This window comes from Lampetra fluviatilis, chromosome 3, assembly GCF_964198595.1.
Source record: "Lampetra fluviatilis chromosome 3, kcLamFluv1.1, whole genome shotgun sequence".
NCBI lineage: Eukaryota > Metazoa > Chordata > Hyperoartia > Petromyzontiformes > Petromyzontidae > Lampetra > Lampetra fluviatilis.
Genome location: NC_136277.1, coordinates 14,380,485 through 14,405,301, shown reverse-complemented (window position 1 = coordinate 14,405,301; position 24,817 = coordinate 14,380,485). Strand labels below are relative to the sequence as shown.

General features: G+C 57.3%; 1 protein-coding gene across 5 annotated transcripts in view; it reads left to right on the top strand.

Annotated features, from left to right (window-relative positions):
- The window catches only part of LOC144953170 (receptor-type tyrosine-protein phosphatase S-like), a 255,168-nt gene that overhangs the window by 211,566 nt on the left and 18,785 nt on the right, over positions 1-24,817 (top strand). For all 5 annotated transcript variants that reach the window (XM_078883739.1, XM_078883745.1, XM_078883732.1 and 2 more), the window contains 6 exons: positions 498-788; positions 3,596-3,756; positions 6,083-6,094; positions 19,390-19,631; positions 23,020-23,117; positions 23,620-23,743. In XM_078883739.1, coding sequence (XP_078739865.1) covers positions 498-788; positions 3,596-3,756; positions 6,083-6,094; positions 19,390-19,631; positions 23,020-23,117; positions 23,620-23,743 — 928 coding nt within the window. The remainder of the gene's footprint in view (positions 1-497; positions 789-3,595; positions 3,757-6,082; positions 6,095-19,389; positions 19,632-23,019; positions 23,118-23,619; positions 23,744-24,817) is intronic.

The following is a 24,817-nucleotide window of genomic DNA, read 5'->3' as shown; positions in this document are numbered from 1 at the left end:
TCGTCACCACCACCACAACTACCATTGTCGTCACCACCACCACAACTACCATTGTCGTCACCACCACCACAACTACCATTGTCGTCACCACCACCACAACTACCATTGTCGTCACCATCACCACAACTACCATTGTCATCACTGCCACCACGACCACCACAACTACCATTGTTGTCACCACCACCACAACTACTATTGTCACCACCACCACAACTACCATTGTCGTCACCACCACCACAACTACCATTGTCGTCACCACCACCACAACTACCATTGTCGTCACCACCACCACAACTACCATTGTCGTCACCACAACTACCATTGTCACCATCACCACAACTACCATTGTCACCATCACCACAACTACCATTGTCGTCACCACCACTACCGCAACTACCATTGCCGTCACCACCACCACCACGACCACCAATGCTGTCACCACCGCCAACACCAACCCCCCTATCCTGCCCGCATCTCCCTGCCGCCCCCCCCCCCAGCTGGTGGAGGAGACGACGCCCGGCGGCCGGAGCCGGCGTCGTCGTCGTCGCCGTACGACTCCCCGGGGCGCCGCGGCGGACGCGGCCGGCGGTGGAGCCTCGGCGTACGTGACGGCGCGCTGGGACGGGGGGCCGCCCCCGCCGCCTCCTCCCTCGGCCGGCGCCGGCGCCGGCGGCGGCGGCTTCGTGGTGGGCGACGGCGCCCGCCTGGGCGGCCACGTGAACCGCCCGCTGCAGGAGGGACGCGCCTTCACCTTCTTCGCCATGGCGGCCGTGGGCTCCCGCGACGCCGTGAGTGGCGGCGGCCGTCGTGTGCCGACCCCTGACCCCGCCGCCGGCCCCCCCGGAGCGCCCCCCGCGGGCGCCGCGACGAGCCGGTGCCGGCAGGATCGGCGCCGGTGCCGTGGAATGACGGAGGTCGAGGGGGGGGGCACGGGCGGAGTGGGCTTGGTAGCCGGGAGATGTTAACTACCTCGCCTGGGGTGCGGGAGGTCGTGGGTTTGAACCTGACCCCTGAGCGCCTGCTGCTGTGTAACACTGGTCAACACACTTTTTCTGGCATAAGGTATTCCAACGGTTTTAAGGTAATTTTTGGGGTGCTGATTCCAAATCTGGCATCAGTTTTTTTCTATCACATCAGGTTTTTGAGATATCAAATATTGCATTTTCAATAAAAACTGCAGAAGAAAAATAGTAAATAAATGTGGATATCTGCATAAAATGATATTATAAACGCACTATCCTAGAAATAAAGCACCATATATTAACACCAAAGCAGTCACTGACTCGCAACAACTTGCAATCACAAGTGACGGAGTTAATTTCGGGTAAAATCAATGAAAATTGGGTATGCCGATAGCATAAAAATGAGATGTGATAGAGCAAATCTGAGATCAGATTTGGAATCAGCACCCTGAAATTAGTCTAGAACAGTTGCAAAAGTCCAGGCCAGAATTTTTTTTAATTTTTTTGTTGACCAGTATAATTGGAGTGTGCGGTCTCTCTCTCTCTCTCCCCGTGGTCGCGTGGATTTTTCTCGGGGTCTTCCGATTTTCCCCTCCACATTTTAGAATGAACGTCACGCGTTTAGGCTGTTTTGCTGCTGCAGTAGATTTCCACTTACGACGATAAGCCCCATTTTTGTTGATGGGACACTGTCGCTTCTGAATAACACAGCTCCCGCTGGACCTTTACCTGGTAAAATAAAAATTAACCCGTAAAAACAAAGTTTTTCACTATAAATCCTTTATGTGCGTGGCGGCTAGAGTCCTCTCGTCCTCTGGCTTGAGATGGCTGCCACCTATGGGTCAGATGATTGCTTGCCACCGTTAAGCAATTGGTAATTAAATATAATTTTTTTTTACCTAAAAAGTTTAAATTTTGGGAAAAAAATTTTCACGAAAATTAATTGTCACGCACAACGAGTCTGTGTGCAAAATGTCAGCTCGATTGGATCACGGGAAGTGGGTTAAAAAACGACCGAAAGATTTGCACGGTCGTAAGCGCGCAAGCAAGCAAGCAAATGAACTTAATATAAAGGATTTAAAAATAGTTGCGTTTAGCAGGACCCCGCGAACGGGAGGTGGGGGAAGGGGGTTTTCGTCTGGCGAGAAAAAAAACTACTTTTTGATCGAGCGAAGAGTGAACGGCGCTTTGGCGGGAAACCGATCCTCGGGATTCTTCCAGGCCTCGCCGAACTGCCGGCGAATCGGCCGACGGCTTCGGCGGCTGCTGCTGCTGCTGACGGCACGGAACATATTGGGGCTTTCATTTAATTTTTCTGATGCTTCGGTGTATGCCGAATGAAAACGGCACGTGTGCTATTTGACCCATGAGGAATTACGTTTGTCGTTTTTTAAAATGTCAAAATCCTCTCCTCCACCTTCTCCGCTCCTTTTATTAAAGCGTCTCTCGCGTTAATTCCCGCTCGGGAAGCGGTGTTTCTCCCCCTAACGACGGATCCGCCAAGCCTCTCCGGCTCCTGCGCCCCAGGTGATTTCGACGTTTCTCTCGGTCGCCACGTGGCCCCCCCCAAACCCCCCCCCCCAATTAAAACATCGCGGCGCCGTGACGGGCGACTTCTCCGAGGTAGCTCCGTCACGTCTGCTTCCGCGGTCCGCTTTTCTTTGGTTCTTTCGGTAAAGTCACGTATAAAGATAAAATAATAAATTAAATAATAGCATACGACGTTTCGATTGCAACACAAGCAATCGTCATCATCAGGTATAAATGAAATAGCGACAAAAAATCTAACCAGAAAACTATAGACAGACATATGAGCAGACAGATATCACCAAGATACATAGAGAGAGAGAGAGCAACACAGGTACAGAGAGGGAGATCGTCTCTGTGGGGTGGCCTTAAATAGACAGAGGGGGGGGCGGAGGCAGAGAGAGGGAGGGGTTAGAGAAAAAATTGTACATGTCAATGAGTGCGAAGAGACGCGTAGTAAAGTACGCAGGCTCGAACACAAAAACGCGTTTCGTTGAGAGACCCGAGTGGATTTTTCGTCTCGTGGTGGTGGTGGTGGTGGTCTCCTCCCCTAGGTCGACTCGGCCTCAAATGAGCGCCTGGTACGGTGCGTAGCAAACATCGCCACTTGGGGAGACAAAGGCGGCCGGGCGTGGTGCTGGCCACCCACCCCCTCGTGTGCCGTTCCGGCCTTCATAGGTGCTGCTCGCTAACAGCACTTGCCCCGACAGTATGTTAAGGCTATACGGGTGATCTTTGTCTTTGTGTGTGTGCGCGCGTGTGTGTGTGCGCGTGTGAACGTGCGTGTGCCCGCTTGCGTGTGTGTACGTGTGTGCGTGCACGTGTGTGTGCGTGTGTGTTCGTGTGTGCACGTGTGTGTGCGCGCGTGTGTGTGTGCGCGCGTGTGCGTGTGTGTACGTGTGTGTACATGTGTGTACGTGTGTGTGTACGTGTGTGTGTGTACATGTGTGTGCGTGTGTGTGTGCACGTGTGTGTGCACGCATGTGTGCACGCGTGTGTGTGTGCGCGCGTGTGTGTGCGTGTGTGTGTACGCGTGTGTGTGTGTGCGTGTGTGTGCGCGTGTGTGTGTGTGCGCATGTGTGTACGTGTGTGTGCGTGTGCCACAGCGCATGTGGGCGGTGAGCGGCTACTCAGAGCCCGTGGTGTCCCCTGAGCCGGAGCCGCTGCCCATCTCGGAGGAGGAGGAGGGGCTGCTGTGGGTGGTGGGGCCCGTGCTGGCCGTCATCTTCATCATCTGCGTCGTCATCGCCATCCTCCTCTACAAGAGGTGGCGGGCGGGCGGGCACGCGCACCGTCGTCATCATCATCGCCTTCATCGTCATGATCATCGTCGTCATGATCATTGTCGTCGTCGTCGTCATCGTCGTCATCATGATCGTCGTCGTCATCATCATCGCCGTCATCGTCTTAATCATTGTCGTCGTCATCATCATCGTCGTGATCATGATCGTCGTCGTCATCATCATCGCCGTCATTGTCATGATCATTGTCGTCGTCATCATCGATACCACCATTGTCGTCATCATCGTCGCCACCACCACTCATCATCGTCATCATCGCCGTCATCATCGCCATCATTGTCGTCGTCATCACCATTGTCATCATCGCCATCACGCACGAGCGCACACCAAATAAATATACATACACACGCACACTCGCACGCTCGCTCGCACGCACGCACGCACGTACGTGCAGACAAAGATCAACATTCCCCCGTACAGCCTTAGTGGACTGTTGGGGCAAGTGCTGTTAGCGAGCACCAATGAAAGGCCGGCACGGCACACGAGGGGGTGGGTGGCCAGCACCACGCCCGGCCGCCTTTGTCTCCCCAGTGGCGACGTTGACACACACCGCACCAGGCACTCATTTGAGGCTGAGTCGACCTAGGGGAAGGGCCCAGGACCGGTTCAAGAATCGCCACCGTTATTAGCCGTCGGGTCGCCGGGTGCGTAGCGCTAACCGCTGCACCGCCGCTCCCCGCTAAAGATAAAGGCAAAGATCCCACCCAATATAGCCTTTAACAGACTTAGGGCATGTACAGTTAGAGAGCACACACACAAGATAATATATTCACGTCTATTAATACACACAGTCAATATACATAAACACACGCAGAAGCGCGCACACACACACACACCCGGAGATGTGTCCGCGTGTTAATATAATATTTTCACGCTTTAACACAAACACGGTTAAGATATTAACACACATGAAGGCGTGCACACACACACACGCACAGCGGTGTGTTTTATACGTGCGCGTTTGTAATTTCTATTTTTTTGTGGTAAACAATTGGAGGTGCAGGGGTTACCAGCCCCCTCGCACCCGGCCTTAACGTGCACCTGGCCTGGCACAAGCGCCGTGGTGACGTCACCGCCACTTTAGTGTCGAATGGCGGCTGCTGCTGTTGTGGTCGCTAATGTAACATGTGAACATGTTGACACGCGCACGCAGAGAACACATGAACACACGCCGAGTTGCGTGAATGGTTAAGATACTAACGCAGTAAAATAATTCTCACTTTTATTTTATTATGTTTTAATTTTTATTATTTTATTATTTCCCTTCTACGTGACTTTACCGAAAGAACCAAGAAGATGAATCCCTGCAGTCACGAAAGCTTTAAATCTAAAAATGCTAACGCGGTATGCGCGTTTTTTTTCTGCGGGTTTCGAGTCACGGCAGAATCAGCGCGTGAGTAGCGGTGTATCGTCGTCGTCGTCGTCATCGTCGTCGTCATCGTCGTCGTCATCGTCGTCGTCGTCATCATCGTCGTCATCGTCGTCGTCATTGTCGTCGTCGTCATCGTCGTCGTCATTGTCGTCATCATCGTCGTCGTGATCATCGTCATCATCGTCGTCATCATCGTCGTCATCATCGTCGTCATCGTCATTGTCGTCGTCATCATCGTCGTCATCATCGTCGTCATCATCGTCGTCATCATCATCGTCGTCGTCGCCATCATCGTCGTCATCATCATCATCATCGTCGTTGCCATCATCGTCGTCGTCGTCATCATCATCGCCGCGATGCCTTCTTCGTTTGTTGTTGTTGTTGTGTGGATCGGGGGCCGTTACGTCGCCACGCGATGCCTGGTGGGTGATTACCTGTTGCTCGGACCCGCCAGCAATGTGAGACTGTCCATTGTTCGCTCCGCACCTCCGTCATCGGCCGCCGTCAGCGGGAGAAGAGACGGATCGCGCGCGTTGGCAGCGGAGAATTCTGTCGCTCTAAAAGCCGCCATCGATCTCCGATGATCTCCGCTCTCCCTTTTGTTTTTGTCTCCCCTTCGCCCTCCCTCCCTCGCTCGCTCGCTCCCTCCCTCCCACCACCTCCATCACCTCCTCCTCCCGCACCTCCATCTCCCTCCCACCACCACCTCCTCCTGCTCCTCATCCTCCATCTCCCTCATCCTCCATCTCCCCTCCCTCCCACCACCATCTCCACCTCCATCTCCCTCCCATCACCACCTCCTTATCCTCCACTTCCCAACCCTCCCTCCCTCCCTCCCCGTACGACGACGATGGCTCCCGATGGCTCCCGTGGTCGCCGCCGCCGTCACCGCCGCCGTCACCGCCGCGTGCCCGTGACAGCAAGCCGGACAGGTGGGCACTTTCGCTCAATCGATGCGTCACAATCATCGAAACCACCCTCCCGTCTCCCCCCACCCCTCCCCCGCTCGAGAGGAACATTCTTAAAGGGACGGGGGCGGGCGGGCGGGGGGGGGTGTCCTTCCGTAATTACCCTTCGCTGTTGATCAACGCCTCCCTTCCTCCGCGGATGATGGGTGACGGCGGTTGTGGGATGGTGGTGGGGGGGGGTAGTGGGGGAGGTTCAGCGGCCACGGCCTTCAACGATGTGCGGCGGCGTCGTCGTCTGTGTCGGTTTGTGTTGTCGCGCGAGAAGCCCTTCCACCACAACCACCACCGTCACCACAGATGTGGACTACCTCGCCTGGCACGCGGGAGGTCGTGGGTTCGATCACAACCCTGACGCCTGCTGCTGTACATTTGGAGTGTCTCTCTCTCTCTCTCTTTCCCCGTGGTCGCGTGAGTTTTTCTCGAGGTCCCCCGGTTTTTATCCCCTCCACATTTAGAATCGCTTCGAGATTATTTGGCTCCTGCTGTGCATTTCCACGTGATGACGACGACGACGATGACGACGACGATGATGATAAGCCCACTTCGTTGAGCAATCATTTGTGATCGCCAGGTCGCTTTGTGAAAAATGAGCTCTAATAACTCAGTGGGACATTACCTCCTAAAAAATAATAAAAAAATGGTTTAGTTTTTAAACGGCGTTAGTTTAGTATGTCCGGCAAAAATGTACTCACTTCGGTTGGCGGGCGACGATCGAAGTGAGGACCTTGACCCTCAAGGGAACGGCGCTACCCCCGTGGTCACCCCCCCCCCGCCACCAACGCACCCACACCAAGCCATCATCGGTGGACCAAACCAATCGCGCTCGTGATGCCGGCATACGGCAGCAGCAGCACCAGCAGCAGCAGCAGCAACAGCAGCAGCAGCAGCAGCAGCAGAAGCAGCAACAGCAGCAGCAGCAACAGCAGCAGAAGCAGCAGCAACAGCAGCAGCAACAGCAGAAGCAGCAACAGCAGCAGCAGCAACAGCAGCAGCAGCAGCAGAAGCAGCAACAGCAGCAACAGCAGCAGCAGCAGCAGAAGCAGCAACAGCAGCAGCAGCAGCAGAAGCAGCAGCAGCAGCAACAGCAGCAGCAGAAGCAGCGAGGGAGCGGTTCAGGCGCGATCGCGTCGCGATAGAGGTCCGCGCGTGTTTGGCGCGACGCCCCGTCGCGAGCGACGAATGAAAAATCAACGCCACGTGCGAACCCACGTGCGAACCCACGTGCGAACCCACGTGTGAACCCACGTGCGAACCCACGTGCGAACCCACGTGCGAACCCACGTGCGAACCCACGTGCGAACCCACGTGTGAACCCACGTGCGAACCCACGTGCGAACCCACGTGCGAACCCACGTGCGAACCCACGTGCGAACCCACGTGCGAACCCTCGTGCGAACCCACGTGTGAACCCACGTGTGAACCCTCGTGCGAACCCACGTGTGAACCCACGTGCGAACCCACGTGCGAACCCACGTGCGAACCCACGTGCGAACCCACGTGTGAACCCACGTGCGAACCCACGTGTGAATCCACGTGCGAACCCACGTGTGAACCCACGTGCGAACCCACGTGCGAACCCACGTGTGAACCCACGTGCGAACCCACGTGCGAACCCACGTGTGAACCCACGTGTGAACTCACGTGCGAACCCACGTGTGAACCCACGTGCGAACCCACGTGCGAACCCACGTGTGAACCCACGTGGTTGACAAACACCGCTTGAAGGGTTAGCGTGAAGCAGAGGTCGCAAACGGGTTTTGATTCCTTACCCGTACCCGTACCCGGCCGCACCAGGGTCGCAATCGGGTACCCGTACCCTACCCGATACCCGGCTACCCGTACCCGGCCGGGTATCGGGTAGGGTACGGGTATCGGGTACCCGATTGCGACCTCTGGGATGAAGCCATGTTGCAGGCGCGGGTGGGTTGATTCTAGGAACTTGAATTGTGAGAAGAGACAAGACGTTGGGAAATGAGTGACAAGCGGTGACTCACCAGTGACTCACGGCCTACCCGTACCCGGCCGCACCAGGGTCGCAAACGGCTACCCGTACCCGGGTATCGGGTAGGGTACGGGTATCGGGTACCCGGTTGCGACCTCTGGCGTTAAGCGCATCGCGGCCGTAACCTCGTGGCGATTCAATCTACACGTCTGATCCTGAGCGACGTCGCTCAACAGATTTGCTTGTTGCGTCGGCTGCGTTCCTCGGGCTTACCTGGTCCTCGGCGTAGGAATGTGGAATTTCCCCCCTCCCCCCCCCCCCCTCTTTACCAGTTCAGGACCCCCACTGAGCTGTGTAGCTCTTTTGCAGACGCGACCTGGCCACCACAAATGGTAGCCCAACGAAGTGGGCTTATCATCGTGTGGAAATGTGTAGCAGCAAATGACTCTAAAAGCGTGATGTTGATTATAAATGTGGAGGGGAAAAACCGGAGGACCACGGGGAGAACACGCAGACTCCCAAATATACAGCAGCAGGCGTCAGGGTAGGGATTGAACCCACGACCTCCTACATACCAGGCGAGGTAGTCAACATCTCCTAGCCACCGTGATGACGATGAGAGAGAGACACGCAAACTCCAAATTTACAGCAGCAGGCGTCAGGGTAGCGATTGAACCCACAACCTCCTGTATACCAGGCGAGGTAGTCACCATCTCCTAGCCACCGTGATGACGATGAGAGAGAGAGACACGCAAACTCCAAATTTACAGCAGCAGGCGTCAGGGTAGCGATTGAACCCACAACCTCCTGTATACCAGGCGAGGTAGTCAACATCTCCTAGCCACCTTGATGATGATGAGAGAGAGAGACACGCAAACTCCAAATATACAGCAGCAGCATCGTCAGGAGTCGGGATCGAACCCACGACCTCCTGTACACCAGGCGAGGTAGTTAACATCTCCTAGCCACCGTGATGATGATGAGAGAGAGACACGCAAACTCCAAATATACAGCAGCAGGCGTCAGGGTAGCGATTGAACCCACGACCTCCTGCGTACCAGGCGAGGTAGTTAACATCTCCTAGCCACTGCAAACCAATTAGGTTTGTAACATTTCACCCCGCCCGCGCCCCCCCCACCCCCCACCACCCACCCACACCCCTCCGATTTGACGAATTCTTTCACAATTGTTCGTCACGTTTCAATTGAAGAATTTAAAAAAATGTTCATCACCATTTCCCGTCTTTTCTCAATCTGCCTCGGCTTCTCTGGCGCGCCAGCTGTAGGCACCCCGTTAGTCTAAACGCCGCGGCCGTTAGCAATGTGTGTGTTTCTTTCGGCGCGCGGGGGAACGCCCGCGCGATTTATTTCGCGTTCCGCGCGATCGATTTTTAACCGACGGCTCGTCGCGTCCTCCTCCTCCTGCCGTCGGAGGAGGAGGAGGAGGAGGATCGGAACCGCACGAACTCTCTTCTCTCTTTCTCTCTCTCTGCTGAAGCCCCCGGCAGAGGTCGCAAACGGGTTTTGATTCCTTACCCGTACCCGTACCCGGCCGCACCAGGGTCGCAAACGGGTACCCGTACCCGGCCGTACCCGTACCCTACCCGTATCCGGCCGGGTACGGGTAGGGTATCGGGTACCTGATTGCGACCTCTGGGATGAAGCCATGTTGCAGGCGCGGGTGGGTTGATTCTAGGAACTTGAATTGTGAGAAGAGACAAGATTCTAGATTTGAAGCTTTCGTGACTGCAAGTATTCATATTCTGAGGTTTTTTCGGTAAAGTCACCTAAGAATAAGAAGAGACAAGACTTTGGGAAGTGAGTGACAAACGGTGACTCACCAGTGACTCACGGCCTACCCGTACCCGGCCGCACCAGGGTCGCAAACGGCTACCCGTACCCGGCCGGGTACGGGTAGCCGGGTATCGGGTAGGGTACGGGTATCGGGTACCCGGTTGCGACCTCTGAGCCCCGGGCACCGCACCGCATCGCGGTGACCGCCTTTGGAGGGATCTCTGTTCCTTATTGGGAAGCCGCTGGAGAGAGGCGCTTTTAAATCATCGAGATTGGAAACTAATTTCTTCAGAACCACCCCACGCACCTCGGATTCGTGCGGTCGGCTACGTGCGGTGTGAAAGAAGTTCAACCATACGTGCCTATATAGACTCGCACAGAGAACCATAGACTCACACAGAGACCCATAGACTCACACAGCAGAGACCCATAGACTCGCACAGAGACCCATAGACACACACAGCAGAGACCCATAGACTCGCATCGAGACCCATAGACTCACACAGCAGAGACCCATAGATTCGCATCGAGACCCATAGACTCACACAGAAGAGACCCATAGACTCGCATCGAGACCCATAGACTCACACAGCAAAGACCCATAGATTCGCATCGAGACCCATAGACTCACACAGAAGAGACCCATAGACTCGCATCGAGACCCATAGACTCACACAGCAAAGACCCATAGACTCGCATCGAGACCCATAGACTCACACAGAAGAGACCCATCGTTCCTTGTCCTTCCCCCCCGCGCACCTCCGATTGGCGGGGGTGGCAGTGTCGGTAGTGGTGGAGGAGGTGGTGGTGGCGGTGGCGGTAGCGATGGTGGCGATTGTGGTGCCGGTGGTGGTGGTGGTGGCGGTGGTGGTGGAGGCGGTGGTGGTGGCAGTGGTGGTGGCAGTGGCGGTAGCGATGGTGGCGACTGTGGTGCCGGTGGTGGTGGTGGTGGCAGTGGTGGTGGCAGTGGCGGTAGCGATGGTGGTGGCGGTGGTGGCGGTAGTGGCAGTGGTGGTGGCGGTGGTGGCAGTGGTGGTGGAGGCGGTGGTGGTGGCGGTAGTGGCAGTGGTGGTGGCGGTGGTGGCAGTGGTGGTGGAGGCGGTGGTGGTGGCAGTGGTGGTGGCAGTGGCAGTAGCGATGGTGGCGATTGTGGTGCCGGTGGTGGTGGTGGTGGCAGTGGTGGTGGCAGTGGCGGTAGCGATGGTGGTGGCGGTGGTGGCGGTAGTGGCAGTGGTGGTGGCGGTGGTGGCAGTGGTGGTGGAGGCGGTGGTGGTGGCAGTAGTGGCAGTGGTGGTGGTGGCGGTGGCGGTTGTGGTGGCGGTCGTGGTGGCGGTAGCGGTGGAGGCAGTGGCGGTGACAGCGCCGTGAAGGACGTCGCCGCTCCCCCCCCTTCTCGCGTCTCCGCCCCCCCCCCCCGCCTTGGCCGCCACGGCTCCCCAGCGGGCCGTGTCGTGGCGCTCGTTAGGAAGACGGTGATCACGCGCCGCCGTTAGCGGGAGCTGATGGTTATGCAAATGTGCGTGCTGGCACGCGTGAGCTGCTGCCGCCACCCTCATCCTCACCGCCGCCACCCTCACCACCGCCACCCTCCTCCTCACCACCACCACCCTCCTCACCACCACCACCACCACCCTACTCCTCACCACCCTCCTCACCACCACCCTCCTCCTCACCACCACCACCACCCTACTCCTCACCACCCTCCTCACCACCACCACCCTCCTCACCACCACCACCCTCCTCACCGCCACCCTCCTCCTCACCACCACCACCACCCTCCTCACCGCCACCCTCCTCCTCACCACCACCCTCCTCACCACCACCCTCCTCACCGCCACCCTCCTCACCACCACCACCACCCTCCTCACCACCACCACCACCCTCCTCACCACCACCCTACTCCTCACCACCCTCCTCCTCACCACCACCCTCCTCACCACCACCCTCCTCACCACCACCACCCTCCTCACCACCACCACCCTCCTCCTCACCACCACCCTCCTCACCACCACCACCCTCCTCACCACCACCACCCTCCTCACCACCACCACCCTCCTCCTCACCACCACCACCACCCTCCTCACCACCACCACCCTCCTCACCACCACCACCACCCTCCTCACCACCACCACCACCCTCCTCACCACCACCACCTTCCTCCTCACCACCACCACCACCCTCCTCACCACCACCACCCTCCTCACCACCACCACCGCCACCCTCCTCCTCACCACCACCACCACCCTCCTCAACACCACCCTCCTCACCACCGCCACCACCCTCCTCACCACCACCACCGCCACCCTCCTCCTCACCACCACCACCACCCTCCTCACCACCACCCTCCTCACCACCGCCACCACCCTCCTCACCACCACCCTCCTCACCACCGCCACCACCCTCCTCACCACCACCCTCCTCACCACCACCACCCTCCTCCTCACCACCACCACCCTCCTCCTCACCACCACCACCACCCTCCTCACCACCACCACCCTCCTCACCACCGCCACCCTCCTCCTCACCACCACCACCACCCTCCTCCTCACCACCGCCACCACCCTCCTCACCACCACCACCACCCTCCTCACCACCACCACCCTCCTCCTCACCACCACCCTCCTCACCGCCACCCTCCTCCTCACCACCACCACCACCCTCCTCACCACCACCACCCTCCTCACCGCCACCACCCTCCTCACCGCCACCCTCCTCCTCACCACCACCACCCTCCTCACCACCACCACCCTCCTCACCACCACCACCCTCCTCACCACCACCACCCTCCTCACCACCACCACCCTCCTCACCGCCACCCTCCTCCTCACCACCACCACCACCCTCCTCACCACCACCACCACCCTCCTCACCACCACCACCCTCCTCACCACCACCACCCTCCTCACCACCACCACCACCCTCCTCACCACCACCACCCTCCTCACCACCACCACCCTCCTCACCACCACCCTACTCCTCACCACCCTCCTCCTCACCACCACCCTCCTCACCACCACCCTCCTCACCACCACCACCCTCCTCACCACCACCACCCTCCTCCTCACCACCACCCTCCTCACCACCACCACCCTCCTCACCACCACCACCCTCCTCACCACCACCACCCTCCTCCTCACCACCACCACCACCCTCCTCACCACCACCACCACCCTCCTCACCACCACCACCACCCTCCTCACCACCACCACCACCCTCCTCACCACCACCATTTCCTCCTCACCACCACCACCACCCTCCTCACCACCACCACCCTCCTCACCACCACCACCGCCACCCTCCTCCTCACCACCACCACCACCCTCCTCAACACCACCCTCCTCACCACCGCCACCACCCTCCTCACCACCACCACCGCCACCCTCCTCCTCACCACCACCACCACCCTCCTCACCACCACCCTCCTCACCACCGCCACCACCCTCCTCACCACCACCCTCCTCACCACCGCCACCACCCTCCTCACCACCACCCTCCTCACCACCACCACCCTCCTCCTCACCACCACCACCCTCCTCCTCACCACCACCACCACCCTCCTCACCACCACCACCCTCCTCACCACCGCCACCCTCCTCCTCACCACCACCACCACCCTCCTCCTCACCACCGCCACCACCCTCCTCACCACCACCACCACCCTCCTCACCACCACCACCCTCCTCCTCACCACCACCCTCCTCACCGCCACCCTCCTCCTCACCACCACCACCACCCTCCTCACCACCACCACCCTCCTCACCGCCACCACCCTCCTCACCGCCACCCTCCTCCTCACCACCACCACCCTCCTCACCACCACCACCCTCCTCACCACCACCACCACCCTCCTCACCACCACCACCCTCCTCACCACCACCACCCTCCTCACCGCCACCCTCCTCCTCACCACCACCACCACCCTCCTCACCACCACCACCACCCTCCTCACCACCACCACCCTCCTCACCACCACCACCCTCCTCACCACCACCACCCTCCTCACCACCACCACCCTCCTCACCACCACCACCCTCCTCACCACCACCCTCCTCACCACCACCACCCTCCTCACCACCACCACCCTCCTCACCACCACCACCCTCCTCACCACCACCACCCTCCTCACCACCACCCTCCTCACCACCACCACCCTCCTCACCACCACCACCACCACCCTCCTCACCACCACCCTCCTCACCACCACCACCACCACCCTCCTCACCACCACCACCACCCTCCTCCTCACCACCACCACCACCACCCTCCTCACCACCACCACCCTCCTCACCGCCACCACCCTCCTCACCACCACCACCCTCCTCACCACCACCCTCCTCACCACCACCACCACCCTCCTCACCACCACCACCCTCCTCACCACCACCCTCCTCACCACCACCACCCTCCTCACCACCCTCCTCCTCACCACCACCCTCCTCACCACCACCACCACCCTCCTCACCGCCACCCTCCTCCTCACCACCACCACCACCACCCTACTCCTCACCACCACCACCACCCTCCTCACCACCACCACCACCCTCCTCACCACCACCACCCTCCTCCTCACCACCACCACCACCCTCCTCACCACCACCACCACCCTCCTCACCACCACCACCACCACCGCCACCTTCCTCCTCACCACCACCCTCCTCACCACCACCCTCCTCACCGCCACCACCCTCCTCACCACCACCGCCACCCTCCTCCTCACCACCACCACCACCCTCCTCACCACCACCACCCTCCTCACCACCACCACCCTCCTCACCACCACCACCCTCCTCACCACCACCACCACCACCCTCCTCCTCACCACCACCACCACCACCCTCCTCACCACCACCACCACCCTCCTCACCACCACCACCACCCTCCTCACCACCACCACCACCCTCCTCCTCCTCACCACCACCCTCCTCACCGCCACCACCCTCCTCACCACCACCCTCCTCACCACCACCACCCTCCTCACCACCACCACCACCCTCCTCACCACCACCCTCCTCACCACCCTCCTCACCACCACCCTCCTCACCACCCTCCTCCTCACCACCACCCTCCTCACCACCACCACCACCCTCCTCACCACCACCACCCTCCTCACCACCACCACCCTCCTCCTCACCACCACCACCCTCCTCACCACCACCACCACCCTCCTCACCACCACCACCCTCCTCACCGCCACCACCCTCCTCACCACCACCACCACCCTCCTCACCACCACCACCACCCTCCTCACCACCACCCTCCTCACCACCACCACCCTCCTCACCACCACCACCACCCTCCTCACCACCACCACCACCACCCTCCTCCTCACCACCACCCTCCTCACCACCACCACCCTCCTCACCACCACCACCACCCTCCTCACCACCACCACCCTCCTCACCACCCTCCTCCTCACCACCACCCTCCTCACCACCACCACCCTCCTCACCACCCTCCTCCTCACCACCACCCTCCTCACCACCACCACCCTCCTCACCACCACCACCCTCCTCACCACCACCACCCTCCTCACCACCACCACCCTCCTCACCACCCTCCTCCTCACCACCACCACCCTCCTCACCACCACCACCCTCCTCACCACCACCACCCTCCTCACCACCACCACCCTCCTCACCACCACCACCCTCCTCACCATCCTCCTCCTCACCACCACCCTCCTCACCACCACCACCTTCCTCACCACCACCACCCTCCTCACCACCACCACCACCCTCCTCACCACCACCACCCTCCTCACCACCACCACCCTCCTCCTCACCACCCTCCTCCTCACCACCACCACCCTCCTCCCCGCCGCCGCTGCCAGCGCCACGGGTGCCGTTACGCGGTGGCGAGCGGCGCGCTGATTTGTGCGGTTGTGGTTTGTGCCCACGGAGTGGGTTTTGTGGTCCGTGAGGCTGTTGTTACTGCTTGTGCGTGCGTGCTCAACGGGGTAGGTAGCGAGCAGGGGAGCGGTGGCGCAGCGGTTAGGGCGCTGCGCTACGTGCGTGCGTGCGCTGTGTACTCAACGGGGTAGGTAGCGAGCAGGGGAGCGGTGGCGCTGCGGTTAGGGCGCTGCGCTACGTGCGTGCGTGCGCTGTGTACTCAACGGGGTAGGTAGCGAGCAGGGGAGCGGTGGCGCAGCGGTTAGGGCGCTGCGCTACGAATCCGGCAGGGAGCCGAGCTCGATTCCCGGTCACGGCCACCGACACCGCCGACGATTATCCGAACCGCTACTGGGCCTTCCCTAGGTCGACTCGGCCTCAAATGAGTAGCTGGTGCGGTGTGTGTAAACGACAAAGGCGTCCGGGCGTGGTGCTGGCCGCCTCCACCCCCTCGTGAGCTGTTCCGGCCTTCAACTGCACTTGCCCCAACGGTCTGCTTACAGGCTATAGGGGGGATCTTTGTCTTTGTGAGTGCTCGTCCTGTTGCACTCAAAGGCAGAGGCGGCGTTGGCGGGGAGCGGTGGCGCAGCGGTTGTCAGCGGCAGCGGTTTGACAAATTCCTCACGCATCTTTAAGCTAAAAGCTAAACTTGTTTTTTTTTTTACCAGGTAAGGCCCACTGAGCTACATCGCTATTTCTCAGAAGCGACCTCTGGCTATCACAAAGCATCGCCCCAAGGAAGTGGCTTGCCACCATCGCGTGGCAATTTATGGCAGCGATCACAGGGAGCGACGGAGGCACGCAAACTCCACATACACAGCAGCGGGCATTGTCAGGGTTAGGATCGAACCCACGACCTCCTGTACACCAGTCGAGGTAGTTAACATCTCCTAGCCACCGTGATGATGATGAGAGAGAGACACGCAAACTCCACATATACAGCAGCGGGCATTGTCAGGGTTAGGATCGAACCCACGACCTCCTGTACACCAGTCGAGATAGTTAACATCTCCTAGCCACCGTGATGATGATGAGAGAGAGACACGCAAACTCCACATACACAGCAGCGGGCATTGTCAGGGTTAGGATCGAACCCACGACCTCCTGTACGCCAGTCGAGGTAGTTGACATCTCCTAGCCACCGTGATGATGATGAGAGAGAGACACGCAAACTCCAAATATACAGCAGCGGGCATTGTCAGGGTTAAGATCGAACCCACGACCTCCTGTACGCCAGGCGAGGTAGTTGACATCTCCTAGCCACCGTGATGATGATGAGAGAGAGACACGCAAACTCCAAATATACAGCAGCGGGCATTGTCAGGGTTAAGATCGAACCCACGACCTCCTGTACGCCAGGCGAGGTAGTTGACATCTCCTAGCCACCGTGATGATGATGAGAGAGAGACACGCAAACTCCACATATACAGCAGGCATTGTCAGGGTTAGGATCGAACCCACGACCTCCTGTATACCAGTCGAGGTAGTTAACATCTCCTAGCCACCGTGATGATGATGAGAGAGAGACACGCAAACTCCACATATACAGCAGGCATTGTCAGGGTTAGGATCGAACCCACGTCCTCCTGTATACCAGGCGAGGTAGTCAACATCGCCTCTTCCTCCACAGGCGCGGTAACAATTGGCTGCGTCTTCTCTAAAAGTGCCTGAAAACGTCAACGTCTGAAACCCGTGGAAGGAGTTCAACCCCAACCGCCGCAGCCGGTCGACAGCGAATAACCATTTCTCGAAAAGCAACAACGTCAACAACATCAACAACAAACAGCAAACCGAACCAATCCAGGGCCAGCCGTTTCCCCCAACCCACCCACCCCTCCTCCTCCTCTCACTCTCTCTCGCTCGCTCTCTTTTCTTTTTTGCGATCAGAGGAAACAAGAAGATGCTCGGTGTATAGTCGGCACTTTGCTTCGTTCATCATTTCGTTTTTAAATCCTTTATATTAAGTTCGCTTGCTTGCTTGCGTGCTTGCGTGCTTGCTTGCTTGCTTACGACCGTGCAAATCTTTCGGTCGTTTTTTAACCCACTTCCCGTGATCCAATCGAGCTGACATTTTGCACACAGACTCGTTGTGCGTGACAATTAATTTTCGTGAAAATATTTTTTCCTAAATTTTACACTGTTTAGCGAAAATGTTTTTAATATTTAATTACCAATTGCTTAATGCTGGCAGACAATCATCTGACCCATAGGTGGCAGCCATCTCAAGCCAGAGGACGAGAGGACTCTAGCCGCCCCGATGCCACGCATATAAAAGATTTATAGTGAAAAACTTTGTTTTTACGGGTTAATTTTTTTTACGATCAGAGGAAACAAGAAGATGCTCGGTGTAGTCGGCACTTTGCTTCGTTCATCATTTCGTTTAGTTTTTTGTTTTCTCTTCAAGTAGTCCCCATGCAGTGTTCTCGCTAACGGCCGTTTTAATTGCCCCGCTCGCTTAGAGCGGAACACCTTCACGCGACGCAGCCTCTATGCATCTCTGTGGATCTGTATGTCTTTCTACGGATCTCTATGTGTCTCTGTGGGTTTCTATGGGTCTCTAAGCCACTTCGTTGAGCTGTCATTTGTGATAAGCCTGGGTCGCTTCTGGAATAAGAGCTGCGTAGATCACTGGGGCCTTGTCTGGTAAAAGAAAAATTGTTTCATTTAGTCAATGGGTATATATGTACCTCTATGGGTATCTATGTATCTCTAAGTGTCTTTGTGTATCGCTATGGGTCTCTGTGTATCTCTATGGGTCTCGATGTGTCTCTGAGAGTGAGTATATATTTCTATGGGTCTCTATCTTTTTCTATGGGTCTCTATGTGTCTCTGTGCTTTCAGATTATTTGGCTGCTGCTCTACATTCCCACGTGATGATGATGATGATGAGAAGCCACTTTCGTTGAGCTGTCGTTTGCCGATAAGCCAGCGTCGCTTCTGAGAAAGAGCGCTGCGCTACGAACTCATTAATGACCCGAGTTCGATTCCCCGCTCACGGCCAACACCAGCGACGAATATCTGAACCGGTCCTGGGCCTCCCCCTAGGTCGACTCGGCCTCGATCATTAGTAGCGATGTGTAACGACATCGCCACTGGGGAGACGGAAGGCCGGCCAGGGCGGGCGTGGTGCTGGCCACCCACCCCCCTCGTGTACCCACAGTGCCGGCAGCCTTCGCAGGCACTGCTACTCGCTACTAACGGACCTTCCCCCCCCTCACCCAGCAGTCTGCTGCTCAGGCTACGTGGGAGGAACGTTGTCTTTGTTGCTTGCATTGGAAAACGCAGTTTCACCTCCCGGCCGCACCGTGCGCTCTGCACCAGAGGTCGCAAACGGGTTTTGATTCCTTACCCGTACCCGTACCCGGCCGCACCAGGGTCGCAAACGGGTACCCGTACGCGTACCCTACCCGATACCCGGCTACCCGTACCCGGCCGGGTACGGGTAGGGTACGGGTAGCCGGGTATCAGGTAGGGTACGGGTATCGGGTACGGGTAGCCGGGTATCGGGTAGGGTACGGGTACGGGTAGCCGGGTATCGGGTAGGGTACGGGTAGCCGGGTATCGGGTAGGGTACGGGTATCGGGTACCCGGTTGCGACCTCTGCTCTGCACCACCCCTCCCCACCCCCCACCACAGGAAGCGCAGTGACTCGGACCCCACCAAGCCCATCCTGCTGGGAGACGCGCGGCCGGCGGGCCGAGGATCCTCCGGCGGGGGCGGCGCCGGGCCCGGCGGGACGGCGGCGCCGGCGGGCGGCGGCGGCGGTGCCGGCGGCGGTGCCGGCGGTGCCGGCGAAGCGTTCGGAAAGGAGAACGCGGCCGCCTCTCAGCAGCCGACGGACCCCGTGGAGCTGAGACGCATCAACTTCCAGACGCCAGGTGCAGTTGCCGACGATGATGATGATGATGTCCCAGTAGCACAAGCAGCTACGCGTGTAGCTACACATGTAGCAGCTACGCGTGCAGCTACGGGCCCCGCACTTTCAAGGGGCCCCCGCGCGAAATGCTTTCAAGCTATTAATTCCGGTCCGGTGATTCTGCACTTGCTCTATTGCTATAGTACTGTACCGCCTTCGACTTTTACGAACGACTGGGTGTTTGAGGTTAACGATTTGTCGTATGGACTCACACAGCAGAGACCCATAGACTCACACAGAGACCCATAGACTCACACAGAGGCCCATAGACTAACATAGAGACCCATAGACACACACAGCAGAGACCCATCGACTCACAAATCCATAGACTCACACAGAGACCCAAAAACTCACACACAGACCCATAGACTCACACAGCATAGACCCATAGACTCACACAGAGACCCACAGACTCACACAGTGACCCATAGACTCACACAGAGACCCACAGACTCACACAGAGACCCACAGACTCACACACAGACCCATAGACACACACAGAGACCCATAGACTCACACACAGACCCATAGACTCACACACAGACCCATAGACACACACAGAGACCCAAAGACTCGCACAGAGACGCACAGACTCACACAGAGACCCATAGACTCACACAGAGACCCGTAGACTCACACACAGACACCCATAGCCTCACACAGCAGAGACCCATAGACTCACACAGACACCCATAGCCTCACACAGCAGAGACCCATAGACTCACACAGACACCCATAGCCTCACACAGCAGAGACCCATAGACTCACACAGCAGAGACCCACAGTTTGTTGTCCTTCCCCCCCGGCTCCTGCCATTAGCACGGCGGGCTCCGTGTGCACTCACGTGCAGAGGTGGCGGCCTTCGTGAGTGACAGCTGAGCCCGCTGGCTCCGGGCTCTCTTCACGGCGCCGCCGCCGTTACAAACCACGTGGCCCCTTTCGCCGAGTGTGGAGTTGCGCAAGCTTCTGCTTCGCCGCTTTCTTGCGCACAACTCTTACCGTTTGCCATCTACCAGAGGTGTGGACTCGAGTCATGTGACTTGGACTCGAGTCAGACTCGAGTCATGAATTTGATGACTTGCGACTCGACTTGGACTTGCATAACAATGACTTTGTCCCACCTCTGAGGTGTGGACTCGAGTCATGTGACTTGGACTCGAGTCAGACTCGAGTCATGAATTTGATGACTTGCGACTCGACTTGGACTTGCATAACAATGACTTTGTCCCACCTCTGCCATCTACTATTATAGATATTTCATAATTAAAAAAATATTTTTTTGGTGTGTTCTCTTTTTTTATGAAAAAAAATTTGTGCATTTTTTTTTTTCATAATTATATTTTTCAAAAAATTATCATCTATTTTTTCTAATATAATTGGACAAATTATATATTTTATTATTGTTTTTTGATATTATCTATATTTATTTCTCTATAATTGTATTTTTTTATAATGTTTATTTTTTCAGAATATTTATTTTTTATAATAAAAAAAATGTGAGAATTTTTGTATTTTATAATTTACTTCGTACATTTTTCTCTAATTTAATTTCTTACCGCCCTCCCTTCCCTTCCTCTCCGCTCTCCTCTGTGTTTGCCCCCCCGCCGACCCCCCCCCCCCCCCCCCACGTAAACCTGTTTTGCCGCCTCTCCAAGCCGGCGATTTTTCTTGCGAATACTGAAACGGGTAACCCCAGGCGAGGCAGTTAACATCTCCTAGCCACCGTGGTACCCAATCCACGTGACCACCACGCAGAGAGACGGAGAGACGCGCGACAACTTTAAATATTCAAGCGGGCGATGGGTGGTTTGAGATGGCAACCCACGACCTCCTGTATCCCCAGGCGAGGCAGTTAACATCTCCTAGCCACCGTGGTACCCTATCCACGTGACCACCACGCAGAGAGACGGAGAGACGCGCGACAACTTTAAATATTCAAGCGGGCGATGGGTGGTTTGAGATGGCAACCCACGACCTCCTGTATCCCCAGGCGAGGTAGTTAACATCTCCTAGCCTCCGTCGCGCCCCCAAGATGGATTTGCCACACGGCAGGATCACGTGACGGATGGCTAGAGGCAGGCTGGCATCCGTCCAGCAGCGGATCGGCCGAACGTCCCCGGAGCAGGATGCTCTTGATGAGAGCCTTGAGACTCAGTGGCACTCGCCTTCAATGTGACCTCATCTTCAGCTCTCCTTGGGTTCTGTACGTACGTGCGTACGGTTGAACTTCTTTCGCGCCGTACGTAGCCAAACGTGTTCAATCAGAGATACGGAAGGGGGGGTGGGAAGAAACTAAACACAAAAAGCGATTCTAAATCAATGAGTTTTCAAACTAGATTTAAAGGTGCATAGCTCCAGTGGCTTCCTAATGCATGCATGTTGAACTTCTTTCGCGCCGTACGTAGCCAAACGTGCTAATCGGAGGCGCGGGAAATATCGGAAGGAGAGGAGCGTTCCAGACGGCCGCTGAAAGCGCCGCGCGATGCCGGTGACCGTCATTTTTTTTTTTCGATGGTCAGCCACAAGCCGCCGCTGCTGCTGCTGCTGCTAGCGAGGATGACCGGAGTTTGCGTGATGTTGGTTTTCCCTCCTCCCCTGCCTCTCTTCTCTCTCCCTCCTCCTCTCTCCTCCCTTCCTCCCCCCTTCTCTTGTAGTACAGAGTTAGACTGATGGCCTTAATCTAAGTTGTCTTGTGGTTGTTGTTGTTGTTGTTTGACTTGCATCCCACTGGGATATTTGCACAGGGTTGGTGTACGGTGATTTCTTCTGCAATGTTTTGCTGTCTTTTCTTGGATTTTCTGTTTGCACAATAGTCACTTTAAGATGTTTTCTTGTTCGTGTTTTTGTTTGTTTGTTGCGGTTGCACCCGATTCAAGAGCCGAATGGCTCACAGGGCTACACCTAATAAATGAACTTGAAATAAATGAACTTGAAACTTCTCCTCCCCCCTCCCTCCTCCTTCCCCCTCCTCCTCCCCCCTCCTCCACCTCCTCCCCCCCTCCTCTCCCCTCCTCCCCCCTCCTCCTCCCTCCTCTCATCTCTCTCCTCCCTCCTCTCTCCTCCCTCCCTTTCTCCCCCCTTCTCCTCCCCCCTCCTCCACCCCTCCTCCACCTCCCTCCCTTTCTCCCCCCTTCTCCTACCCCCTCCCTCCTCCCTCCCCCCTCCTCCCCCCTCCCTCCTCCCCCCCCTCCTCCTCCCTCCCTCCTCCACCCCCCTCTTCCTCCACCTCCCTCGTCCTACACTTATCGGCCGCTGTCAAGTCTCATTGATCACCCCCCCCCCTGCCCCCCCCGCCCCCCCCTTGCCCCCCCCCTGCCCCCCCCCCCCGCCTGCCGACCCCTTACCCCTAGGCATGATGAGTCACCCGCCCGTCGCCATGGAGGAGCTGGCGGACCACGTGGAGCGGCTCAAGGCCAACGACAACATGCTGTTCGCGCAGGAGTACGAGGTGACGCGGACGCCGCTCGCCACAATCCACAACGTCGAGAAATACGACGAGCTATGAAGCTCTTTGTCACGGGGGGGGGTGGGGGGGGGGGAGGGAGGGTGGGAGGTCAAAGGCCAAGGCGCAGCCCAGAATGCCTGGCAAGATATCAAAAAGATTGTTTAGTTTCAGAAAAATTTGCAGCGATTTGTTATTTTCTTGGTTCTTTCGGTAAAGTCACGTAGAAGGGAAATAATAAAAGAATATCTATATTTTTTTATTTCCTTTCTACGTGACTTTACCGAAAGAACCAAGAAGATGAATCCCTGCAGTCACGAAAGCTTTAAATCGAGATTTGTTATTTGTTCATCTTCCCGATACACTTTGCCTTCCTACCGCGTCGTTTGTTTTTTGCGTTCGTTGCTGATACGTTCGGCGACTCGCCAACGGCAGTCCATCGTCGGCTTCGCCGTGGGGGGAGGACGGGGGGGGGGGTTGACCTTCGTCCTTGTTTCTGTCTTTGCAGTCCATCGACCCGGGGCAGCAGTTCACGTGGGAGCACTCGAACCTGGAGGTGAACAAGCCCAAGAACCGCTACGCCAACGTCATCGCCTACGACCACTCGCGCGTGCTGCTGGCGCCCGTCGACGGTGAGTTAGCGGCGCGTTCGACCGACCGACCCCACCCCCCCCACCCGCTTAGACTTACACCGCAGTAATGTCACGGTGGCTAGGAGATGTTGACTACCTCGCCTGGTGTACAGGAGGTCGTGGGTTCGATCCCAACTCCTGACGACGCCTGCTGCTGTAAATTTGGAGTTTGCGTGTCTCTCATCATCATCACGGTGGCTAGGAGATGTTGACTACCTCGCCTGGTGTACAGGAGGTCGTGGGTTCGATCCCGACCCCTGAGGACGCCTGCTGCTGTATATTTGGAGTTTGCGTGTCTCTCTCTCTCATCATCATCACGGTGGCTAGGAGATGTTGACTATCTCGCCTGGTGTACAGGAGGTCGTGGGTTCGATCCCGACCCCTGACGACGCCTGCTGCTGTAAATTTGGAGTTTGCGTGTCTCTCATCATCATCACGGTGGCTAGGAGATGTTGACTACCTCGCCTGGTGTACAGGAGGTCGTGGGGTCGATCCCGACCCTGACGACGCCTGCTGCTGTATATTTGGAGTTTGCGTGTCTCTCATCATCATCACGGTGGCTAGGAGATGTTGACTACCTCGCCTGGTGTACAGGAGGTCGTGGGGTCGATCCCGACCCTGACGACGCCTGCTGCTGTATATTTGGAGTTTGCGTGTCTCTCATCATCATCACGGTGGCTAGGAGATGTTGACTACCTCGCCTGGTGTACAGGAGGTCGTGGGTTCGATCCCAACTCCTGACGACGCCTGCTGTTGTAAATTTGGAGTTTGCGTGTCTCTCATCATCATCACGGTGGCTAGGAGATGTTGACTACCTCGCCTGGTGTACAGGAGGTCGTGGGTTCGATCCCAACTCCTGACGACGCCTGCTGCTGTAAATTTGGAGTTTGCGTGTCTCTCTCTCTCATCATCATCACGGTGGCTAGGAGATGTTGACTATCTCGCCTGGTCTACAGGAGGTCGTGGGTTCTATCCCGACCCCTGACAACGCCTGATGCTGTAAATTTGGAGTTTGCGTGTCTCTCATCATCATCACGGTGGCTAGGAGATGTTGACTACCTCGCCTGGTGTGCA